Here is a 12228-nt window from a genome sequence, read left to right as displayed (position 1 = left end):
GCAGCTTTGCTTATATATAAGTGCGCTACAACACTATCTTGGGGGTCCATCGTGGCATCGTAGGGGGTAGATGACCAACACAACAGTACATGCTTGCTCTGCCTACTTCTAACACGTTTGAAAAACGATTAGGATGTAGTAGTTGTTTATAATTCATAGAGTAAAAATGTTGATTTGATTGAGTATATTGATGTGAAAAACAAAACAATGTTTGAATATAAACAGAGACAGATGTTGTGTAAACATGTTAAAGGTGATTGGACTTAACCCATACCGCTTGACTCATTAGTTTTTGCATTTAATTATGTCATGGTACAATAGAGGTAACTATTTCTCTGGAAATATGTCACTCACTCACTCACTCACTCACTCACTCACTCACTCACTCACTCACTCACTCACTCACTCACTCACTCACTCACTCTCAAAGTATGATGTGCAATACATGGTTCATTGAATGAAAAACATCTTGACTCCAGCATGCATGCTGATCTTCATGTGTCGCCGCCGCCGGACATTATCAGGGTCAAAGGCCGATCTGTCTACCTACTGGGATGACAATGTGACCCTCAGCTACATCAACGGACATCTTGATTACCCCAAGGTCAGTCTACATAGGTGTCTATAGGGCTTACTGGGACCAGAGTAACATAAAGGTTGTCCACAAATACTTGTGTACCAGGTAGCATGCCCTTAGTAGAGTCAGTAGGTGCTGACCATGGGATACAGAGTTGGAATTGGTCACCAGCAACCTCTGATTGTCCTTGAGGTCACTTAATGGATCGGATGGTCAGACTCAATGACTTGGTTGATGGTGTCTTCATACCAAGACAGCATGGGAATTGGCACATAATAATAATCAGTGGTTTGTCTGGTCCAGACTTGATTGTTTAATTACCACTGTCATATAGTTGGAATATTGCTGAGTGCTGCATTAAACAAGAAACAAAGAGTAGGTACTGCTTTCATTGTGACTAGTTACAGAAATGCTAAATAATATGTGATCACTAGTGAAATGATCAGTCTATCTGGATAGCAGAAACACAAATATTTTTGCGTGGGCTTAAGCTATTTGGTGCAGAAAAAAAGATTCTGAAGGAAAATACTTCTTATGATAAAGTTCACATCTGAATTGCTGTAAACATTGTCATGCTATTAAGTAGTTCATCATGCTTAAATCTGTTAGATCATTTCAACAAGAGTAGAAATATTCTTGAGTGTGCTGGCCCAAGTCAGTCTGCCCAATGCTGAAGGTGTCCCAGACAGTGCAAAAATATAGCAGGATTTCTGTCTGTTCCTGTATTTCATAATATCTATTTGCTCCAAGAGATACAGACATGATTAGCCTCTTTCAGTATTACTCTCAAGGGAAAGTTTAGGTATGTATACTGATAGAAGAACTTGGTTGATTGTGTGGCATCGTACCATGACAGCGTGAATCATTGCTCACTATGCCAATCACTTTATTGTCTGGTCTAGACTTGATTATTTACAGTCCACTGCATATTGCTGGAATATTGCTTAAACAACAAACAAATGTGTGTATGTATGCTGCATTCTGAGTGTGCATTCACTCACTCACCCATGAGCCACATGGCCTCCTGTGATGTTTGAGATGCAGTAATTAACACATATGTTTTGAACTCAAAGTTTGTTTGTTTGTTCAAGGCTTCGCTTAGCAATATTCCAGATTATTATGGCGGTCTGTAAATATTTGAGTCTGGACCAGTCAACACAGTGATTGATATCATGAGCATTGATCAACATAATTGGGATTCGATGACATGCATCAACCAAATCAGCGAGCCTGACCACCTGATCCCATTAGTCGACTCTTACGAAAAGCATAGTCGCCTTTTACCATGTTTACGGCAAGCATGGGTTGCTGAAGACCTATTCTTACCCGGATCTTCATGGGTTAGAACTCAAATAGCAATATGGTGTCATTATTCAGCAATCATTAAGCAAATAATTCATTGTTTTCTCAGTTTATGCTTGGATCCATACCCAGTGTACATCCAGTGAAGGTCAGTCATGATGACCTTGATGAGAGTGTTCTTATTGTTTCAGGATCTGAGTGATGAGATGGTTTCATTGGACAATGATTCCTTCCTGAACAGCCTGGACAGCATGTCTTTCTCCAACATGTGGGCTGCTGAGAACGCTAAACACACTAACTTCTGACACATGCAAAATAGGCCCATCTCAACATGTGGGCCGCTGAGAACGCCAAACATACTAACTTCAGACACATGCAAAATTGCCCCATCTCAACAGACAACCCACTGATTAACGCTAAACACTCCAACTTCTGACACCTGTAGAACATGCAGGTCAACATTTCTCTTGTTTTCGTCATTGGAATCGCATGTTCCGTGAAACTAGTTAAGACCTGTGTTTGGCATGTGTGAAATGATCTGTATGTGGTAATGTGTCCATGGTAACCAGTCCTGGGTTCTGAGATGAATAATAATTTTATAGAACATTGCCTTCTGGATCTGTGCATCATTTGTCAACAGATGCCATTTTTGTGAGAATGGTAACAAGGTCTTGGAAAGAGTTGCACTGAGGTGTTAATTTACGCTGAAGTAAATCATGTGGCTTTATGGATGTGAAAGTCACTGGTATCAAATTTGTTACCTTTTAGCCAGTGTTCTTGGGAAGCCTTGGAACAAGTACTTTGAAGAACAATAGAACCAGTACTTTAAGGACATTTGAGCAAGTACTTGAAGGACATTTGAGCAAGTACTTGAAGGACATTTGAGCGAGTACTTGAAGGACATTTGAGCGAGTACTTGAAGGACATTTGAGCGAGTACTTGAAGGACATTTGAGCAAGTACTTGAAGGACATTTGAGCAAGTACTTGAAGGACATTTGAGCAAGTACTTGAAGGACATTTGAGCGAGTACTTGAAGGACATTTGAGCGAGTACTTGAAGGACATTTGAGCGAGTACTTGAAGGACATTTGAGCGAGTACCTTGTACCTTGGAACAAATACTGTGATGGACATTTTACCAAGTACTTCCACATTTGAGCAGGAGCTTCGAAATCAGAAAGACATGTTCCCAGATTGGCAAAGTCTTACAGTGAGTGTAATACACATGTTGTTGAAGACAAATGTTGAAATACATGGATTCTCACACTGTGGTCTTGAGATTGGTGAAACAAGAACCCTTGTGTGTCCTGAGTTGATGACCAAGTTATGCAGTATGTCCACAATATGCTAGTCTATGTGATTGATCAGGGCTGTTGAACAAAACACAACAGCCCTGATGGTGGATATGTCCTATTCCGATGGTGCTGATGTATGCAGATGTGAGTGATGGAGGTCACACAGACCTACATGAGAGATGAGTTGTTTATGTTGTTCAAGGTTGAAGCTAGGGCAACTTCTAGGGCAACTGTTGTTCAACAAGGAACATTCACAGTGAGATCATGTCAGAATCTCAAAAAATAAACATATCATAGACATCCTATCAAAACAATGTTAGATAAAGCATTACTATGAATATATAACATGTAAGAAACTGCAGTCTTTTAAAAGCCAGGGAACAGTGTCAAATTTCAAAGGTTTGAAATTGTTGGAAATGTATAAAAATGAGATGAGCAGTAAACTGCATTTCCAAAACAACTGCTATGAAAAACCTGTTGTGTTTATGCATAAGTGAAAAGATCTGTTATTTTGGGCAAATTCACCAAGATGAAATGCTTCGAAGATTTGAATGTGTTCCCTGGCTCTTGTAAAGCTGGTATATAGTTTAAGTTTGAGGCAAATAATACCATTTGGAAAGAAGTTAAGTATATGTTAGTTTGACAATTCTATGTGCCAAGATTTGCCACTTCAGGATAATATTAATCTTGAGAAGTTATTTATGAAAAATGTTTAGATTACTACAACTGCTAATGATATGAACTTGATATATACGAGATATTTATTAGCCTTGTTAAGCATTATTGATGACAATGTGCAAAGTGTTTCAGCTAATACAGTAGATATATAGGCCAGTCAGTAGCAAGAATTATTTACAGAGTTTTTTGTATAATTTTCTCTCTTTGTTTCTGATGTTTTGAAGAACAAAACTATTACTGGTTGTGAAAGTATTGATCTTACAAGTGATTAGTGCTGTTTTCCCAATTCTGCATTGATCAGTACATCAGTCTGACAATGTAAGCATAATTTTGTCCATCCATTTTAGTTTATTAAGATGGTCAGTTATTTTACCATTTCAAGCAAAACTGATCTTATGTTACTTAACCTTGCATTTCTTAACCCCCAAAATAAATGATTTTTATCAACAATTATTCTGAAAAGATTGCAAGAAGCAAATCAAGACCACATCAACAGGGTCAGTCTTTCCTTAACCCATTGGCTAAACATTAAAGAGAGATAACTCTAATAGTCCTGCCTGTCAAATTAATCAGCCTTCTGAGTACATCATTAATCATATGTTTTCAATCGCAGTAAATTCATGCAAACTTGTTTAGAGACGTATATTCAAGATGTCAAAACGTTGAAATCATTTTGTTTAACCTGTTTGTGCATCTTTTGATGTTTCAATGCAGTGAATCGTCATGGTTATAGTACCTGTTTTCTGCTCTTTATGCAGTTTGAGCTCGATGCAAAGGAACTTTGATTTACGGAAAATTGTGCAATAGGTATTGTATTGTTAATATCTTGATTACAGTTGGATTTTATTCAGAATTTGGCAATGTGTGTGAGTATATTCTGAGAGTTTACATTTGAAGCATTTAAGGATTAGGTAATAGATTGTATGTATGGGAGATTCGTGTTCGGGTTTAAATGTGTAAATGATGTGTAGGCAGTCGTTCACATAGTCAGTCCATCGCCCAACTCACTTGTTACATATATATGCAGCACAGTATTTTTATAGAAGTGAAACCCTGTATTGTGTGTGTGTCACCCTATGATGAGTGTTGTACCACATCGGATCTCATCATTCCATATTCCCCTCATGATCATCTTCCCATGTGTCCGTCATATGCATAATAATTCTCACAACAACATGAACTTTGATACCTTGAGTAGTTGAGTATACCCTATAGGTGGTATGTTGTCCTTTTGTCAAGATATGAATCACGTCTTTGATAGGCATTTAGAAGTTGGCAGAACATGAACACAAGAAACTAATTGTGGATATCAATTTATTAATTGTCAGGGCTAATTCTTGACCCTTCGTCAGATCAATGACTTGTGTTCGCGGTAGGACTCTTTTGCAGAGATTGTGTCTGCAGCAATCTGGATACAGTCTGTGCCGAAATCTTTTTAAGTCAACCATCGGAAATTGACCTTTTGGCATCCATTTCTGTACATTTAAGTGTTAGTATATGGACTATCATTTCCTAAGCCTCCTAGACCGAAAGAATTTTTTTCTTGATGCAGGCTTTGAATTGGTGGCATACTTTATTTTGAGTAAGTTAGTATATAGATATTTTACCATGATCGACAAAGTTAATGTTACCATTAACGAATGAAAATGAATCCAAACCAATTTAATTTCTTGTTTTATATATTTTCATGGACAATGCCAAGAAGCAATCTTTAAATAAAAGCTGTATGCAAAATGCAAACCATATTGTGTTTTAGAAATAGTATATTTTCAATGAAACGCAGCATTTAGATTAGTTTCACTATTGCAAGACAAGAAAATAGCTTGCCTGGTCTTAGTGAGAAAGGTTAGGTTTACAACAAGCAAAGGTAACAGATTGTTGGATAGACCTGATCTTTAAGTTGTCAATATGAAATAGACTCAAACAAGATGACATTTTCGCAATTTGTCTGACATTTGGCTAACATCTTTTAAGGTTTTTGTTTTTGTTTCTATCGTTATCATAATGGTTATATCAACATTTTACAAATAATTATAAAGTTATTTAGTGGTACTCTGTCATACAAGCAACTTACTGAGAAGCAATTTTGGTGTCGCCTACCATGGCCTCTCTCATTATCTTTGTTAATAGAATAACCATTTAGCTGAAATTTTAGTTATCAGTATTCACTGAGTTTGGTCTCATATGTGCCATATTTCTGAAATCAAACGTTTTGTTCAATGTTATTGTAAAACTCAAACGACTTAGGACTGGTATGTTCGATGTCAGTGTTGAAGTTTTCCTGCATGGTGCTTTTGTTTCAATATGTATAGTCCTAGATAAAAGTAAGTAGCAAGTGTAGAGGATGGTAGTTGACCACTCACACAGTACAATATGTTGCCAATATTTACAAACAAATAACATTTGTGATGACTGATTCCAAGAATTTGGAATGAATCCTTATTTTGCAAAGTCATTGTCATTACAACTTATCACCACATCTGTATATAACATGTAATTTCATTCATATTGGATCATTCCACAAGATCATATCATACAATAAACTCATTCCTCGTCACCTGAGAATATGAAGGATGGAGCTGGCCTAAGGACAAGGTGAACTTGCTGATGATGCATCATGCAATGTCCGCTCGCTCACTCACTCACTCACTCACTCACTCACTCACTCTGAGCAGTGGCCCTCATCACCTGGGGAAGTGTGGACAAGATGATCAATGATTTGTCTATGAGACGAAGGCTCCTGACACTTACAGTCTCGAAGGTTTTCCTATGGTAGGGAATGTTAACTGTGTGGCCTTCATGGGGTATTATGATAATATTATAATTCCTTAAAAATTGCTGGCATGTTCAAAGGAACAAAGTATTTATCAGCATTAGTAATTGGCACTAGTCCAGTAGTCCTTGCAAAATTACCCAACAAGGTGTCATAAGGACTAGTAAAAATTTGCCATTATTAATTGTTTTGCTAGATGTTATTATGTGGACTAAAAGTGTCAGGACAGCAGTGTGGACTTGAAGCAGGTCCAGCTTTAGTTTCTTCTCTCATTGATAACTCCATTTAATATCATCTTTATTATTGTCAAACGAGGATTATACAAAGAGCCTTGAAACTATATCTTGAAAATGAATAGCATAGATATGATTTTGAAGACTTTGTGATAACTTTATGATTGAACATCTTGTTCCTTCTTCCTGTTGTGATCAGGGAGGATATTGAAAGCAATGGCCAGACCAGATTAGTTTGTTTATTTTGGAATGTTTTCTTTGTCAAATCGCCAATAGGTTTTGACAGGGTTGATTTGAGTTGATTTTTTTAAGTATCTTAAACGAGTGTTTGCCAAAGGCCTTGTTGATTTACATTTTATCAACATATGTGAATATCTTTAAGCTCCAAGCTTCTGTTCCAACTTTGTCAAGCCTGTTTTAAGAAGTTTTGCTTTTTCATTCCACACTTGCTCTTAACATTTATGTGTACGACCTTTATATGGAAATATCAGAAATTAGTCTGGCCTCAAAATCATTTGACAGTGTTCTTGCAGGCTAAAATGCATGATTCCATCATTCTCAGTGTTTCCCTAGTGTGTACTTGTCCACCTATTATTTACCAAAGACTGGATCCTAACCCAGATGCATATCAGACTTATAAATGCAATATACAGTGTATAAGTGTTTTGTCAATGTCAACTATGTGTCCATCCCATCGTTCCCATGGTTACCCTTTGTCTTGTTGTCTTCCTGTGGCATAATATGGCACTTTGTTTAAGGCCTTGTTGATTTTCATTTTATCAGAATATATATATATTTAACTTTTTATGCTTCCAGTTTTTATTCCAACTTCGACAAGCCTAAATCTTTTAAGCGCTGCATATTCATTCCAAACACTCTCTTAACAATAATGTGGGCAACCTTTATGAAGTATTAAGATTTGAAATAATGGCTTCCATGTGGAATATGAATAATTGTTGATTGATTATTGTTGCTATTAGTGATGGTTAAATAAATATAGTTACAGATCAACATCACATGAACATTTCAAGGCATGCAAGCTAGGAAGGCTGCATCCTTTTGTATCAGCTTCAGGGCTGGAGTTGTTTTTTAAAGCAGCAATATTTTGATTCCAGTTTTATTTCAGGTAAAACTTTGAATCAGGCAAAATCAGTGGAGGAGATTGTTGAGTAGTCTGAAAAACGATTAATTTCAGTGAAATGAAATAAGTATCAGTAACAGAAATTGGCGTCATATGTTTGTCATTGCAGACACATTTGAGTTTTATGTCCGATGCAATTTCCTATTTTCACTTGTACCATATGTTCCCATGTTTTTTCAGGTGAACAATTGACTTGCCTTTGCATGTGTTTGTGATGTGCACCACCGGAGGGGCAGGATATGCTTACCTTTTTTGCGAAAAACATCTGGTATCATTACTATTTGATAGTGATTCATAAACACATGCTCAAGATACAGTCGGAATCGTACAATCGACTATTTCTATTGGATATGGAAAGGGGTTGGCCCTATATTTATAGAAATCGCTTCCACTGGTTTTGAGCCCTGTAGCTACGTGCGAGATATGTGCTTTTTCTTTGTAATTTCTAATTCAATTCAGTGCAGAATTTTGTTGAAGATTGCTTTCAGTTAAGGATCCTGGATATATATACATACAGACATTGCTTCAAGCTAAGGATCTTGGATATGTATAAGTAAAGAGATTCTTTCATTGTTTATCAACATGATGATAGTTGAATCTCATTCAATAGAACATCCATTGTACTCCTCATAGCATTAGGTTTTAGTGTATTTTCATAACCTGACCTTGCACTGCAAATTTACAGAATAGATCTACCGGGTAAATGCATCCAGTATTGTTGTCAAGTGAGTATTCAGATATAAAGATGTAGAGTTATGTTGTGATCCTATTGTTTTATGGTTATTTACTGTGTTGTTTGGGTTTTCATTCCATGATGCTCTGGATTTTCCATTTTGCTTATTTCTGGGTTGTGATTGTTCTCGTTACTCTACAGGTTTGTTTAAGCCTAGTTTTATTGTCAATTGTGTGTACATTTGTATCATGTTTTGTGAGTGGATCTGAAGCAAGACTTGATCTGAATTGGGTTTATTCATAATTTAGGTAAGAACAAAGATGCAGTTGTATTTAAACATGTACCTGTATGTTTCCTTTTGTAAAAAGTGATACCATTAAAGAATATTTTAGGTGTAAAATGTTCCAAATGAAAATGATTATCATAAAATACGGAATTTTGTCATTTGTTAGATTTTGTAGATCTCAACAACTATGTAATTTCGCTGAATTATTTTGATTTAAATTTCTCATGTTTTGATGAATACACCTCTTTATCAAATAGGACAGTCAAGATCAATGTGCTGGTCCAAACCAGGAATATTTTATCTTGCAGTAATGTGGTCAAGATGCGTGAAACCACCCATCCCTTTATCGTGTCAGTTAAATAATTCAGGAATAGTAACCTTTAGAAAACAGATTAGTTCTACAGCTTGAGATGTTGTTTGTATGCTGCAGCTCGATGAAATCTCCACTGCAATCCATGCAAGTGGTAATATTTGTAACTGCACACCAGGGGAAGAAGAACATAAACTGCTCCACCACATATGCAACATGTCCAGATTAAACTCAGCCTGAGGCCTTTATGCAGTGATGAAACGTTTCTTGTATTTTATGCATGAGGTCTGTGTCTATGAGCTTATGCTAAACTATTCACATCTTGGTTACAGTTGTCACTCGATTCTTGTCAGCAGGAAGTGCTGTTCATTATTTTCTCAAATATTGCATAATCAGCGTTTACATTGTCTTGTTTTTGTTGTCTTCCAAGTCAGTCATTTGGAAAGTTATATATGTTATTAGTATAGTTATAGATTCTTTGAAAGCAGGGGCAGTCGGGTAGCCTAGTGGTTAAAGCGCTCGCTCGTCATGCCGAAGACCCGGGTTTGATTCCCGACATGGGAACAATGTGTGAAGCCCATTTCTGGTGTCCCCATCGTGATATTGCTGGAATATTGCTAAAAGCGGTGTAAAACCATTCTCACTCACTCACTCACTCACTCACTCACTCACTCACTTTGAAAGCATGGTAGTGAAAACTAATACTTTAAATTTGAATCAAGATCAGGTATTGTCTGCAAATCTCACAGAAGGCAGCTGGATTAAGAGCATATTACATGCTCCAAAGTAAATTGATCCGCTTGTCACTTGTTGCTGTGGCTTGGAGCAAGTGATGAATCTTTTTTAGTTTGTTTACTATGTAAGAATCGTGTGTGGACACAGGTGGCTCAGTTGTTTAAATCTCACAATTTGTTGTGCAGAGCTGTGTCCATTAAGCACGTCTGAAACCTATGCTCATAGGTTCATTCATCTCTCCGAGGCAAGGGAGATAACTGATTTTAAAAGTCCGTGTTCCACCCTTGCCGAACTTAGACTGGAAGTTCTGGGCTCGATCGTTGCACCACCAGTGGCTATTACAAATTATGTCCTTTCTATATCCCCCACCCTACTGACCAATCAGATTCCACCTCTCATATCACTTGAATTCAAACAAAGTGGCGGCGCCCAGTCAAGATGATTTCATCATATGTGCATAATATCACTTGAGCACCTTGATTAAAAACATGAAAAGATTTGTAAAATATCTGTCAACGCCAAATTGACGGTACCCATGCTCTGCAAATTCTGCAATTGAACGAATTAGGCACAGCAGTTGTCATGTTGTTATGAACCGGATGTTGATTTCGTGAATGGATTTTGATTTGACTAGATAAAGATGCGTTAGTCCAGCCAAACTGTAACTCCACAATTCCAGCCTAGTTCAGCAAGGGTGGAAATTGGTCTTTCAAAGTCGGTTAACTCCCTTGCTTCAGGAAGATGAGGTACATAACCCATATTTTTCTGATTATGATTCTAGGTTCAAGCCTGTGGGTTTCACCAAAGTGGTACATGTCTAAGACCTATATTCCTTAGGGCATCCCACGCAAATCAAGTTATTATGCTGTGTCATAATTGAAATACCACATCACTTCAGGTTTTCTTCCACATCAAGCTGACGTGCCATGATATAACTGAAATACTGTTCATAGTGGCGTTAAAACCCAGCTCACTTACTCTAGAATTGTTTACCATTGTGTGGGTATTGTTTTCTTGTTTATATCCTGTTTACACATTTCATGTGTATTTGATTTAGTTATGGACTAATGATTGCTAGTTTTCTTATGTTGATTTCAAAGATCTGTTGATACTATCAGTTACCACATGTTGTCATTAAAGTTTGGTGTCTGCATGTAATTTAGAAAATGTGAATTTATTACATATCATTTTAATTCAAACATATCACATGTATTTGATTGAATTATTGCCAGGTATTTTAGTGAGGGTCAGCCAGGAATCGGGACAGTGCTTTGTGTCCTGGCTAGTGTTTGTTTAAACTGTCTAAGAATACACTGATTTTGTATACAAAGTCAATGGTGTTTTTGTTAAACGCTTGATACTGAAGTCATATGATTAAGAATCTTTTTAACATTTTACAGATTAGAAAAGAGGAACAAGATTGCTCGGAGAAAAAATGTTTCTATTGAGTTTTGCGAACAAAACATTGATAAAATAGACAAATTGACAATTTGATGGCATGTAATCTGAAAATTTAGTTCCGAGTTCAATGTAAACATTTATAGAACAATATCTATCTTCAGAGAAATGTGTTGGAAAATGTATATGTGATAAGCTGATGAGGATGTGTGCCATATAATTTTTTTAAAGTTTGATTATCTTCTCGTCTTATCAGCAGAGGACTTGTACCAGAAAATTTACAATATTTTCCCTAAAACTTGATAGTTTTTTCATCTAATCAACAGAATTAAAGGATGCTGTTCACAGCCTGACCTCTTGCATGTTGGTTGAAGCCAGAAATATACGGATACCCTTTCTTTATATCACATTGTGAGATGAACACATGCTTGACAGGGTTGACTCCCTGTCATGTCATGTGTGTTGTACTCTGGTGTATGTAAGTGTCACACTATTTTACCTGGGAACCCTATACTGATCTGTACACATATGAAATGGCATACCCTGCATCCTTTGTCAGATAAGTGCAGTACTTACACTTGTTATGTGTCATGATATTTGGAAGAATAAATCTTAAAGAAATATATATATATATATTAAATGCTGTTGTTTTATATCTCAATGGCATCATTAATCAGACGTTTGTTCTTGACTATGTGTCTACACCTGTGAATAAATGTCCTTGTCAGGGACATCTTACCAGAAGCAATCCATATCACGGGTGTTACACCACAAGTAACCAGATCAACCATCCATGAGGGTGTTACACCACAAGAAACCAGATCAACC

The 12228-nt window shown here is 36.8% G+C and overlaps 1 protein-coding gene across 4 annotated transcripts in view; it reads left to right on the top strand.

Annotated features, from left to right (window-relative positions):
- The window catches only part of LOC124147897 (hyphally regulated cell wall protein 1-like), a 36388-nt gene extending 24353 nt beyond the window's left edge, over positions 1 to 12035 (top strand). For all 4 annotated transcript variants that reach the window (XM_046518740.2, XM_046518741.2, XM_046518739.2 and 1 more), the window contains 2 exons: positions 480 to 604; positions 2071 to 12035. In XM_046518740.2, the coding sequence (XP_046374696.1) occupies positions 480 to 604; positions 2071 to 2184 (239 nt within the window). In that variant the 3' untranslated portion in view covers positions 2185 to 12035. The remainder of the gene's footprint in view (positions 1 to 479; positions 605 to 2070) is intronic.
- The last annotated feature ends 193 nt before the right edge of the window (positions 12036 to 12228 follow it).

This window comes from Haliotis rufescens, unplaced genomic scaffold (assembly GCF_023055435.1).
Source record: "Haliotis rufescens isolate VD_foot unplaced genomic scaffold, xgHalRufe1.0.p SCAF_1, whole genome shotgun sequence".
Taxonomy (NCBI): domain Eukaryota; kingdom Metazoa; phylum Mollusca; class Gastropoda; order Lepetellida; family Haliotidae; genus Haliotis; species Haliotis rufescens.
This window is presented reverse-complemented; position numbering and strand designations above follow the sequence as displayed.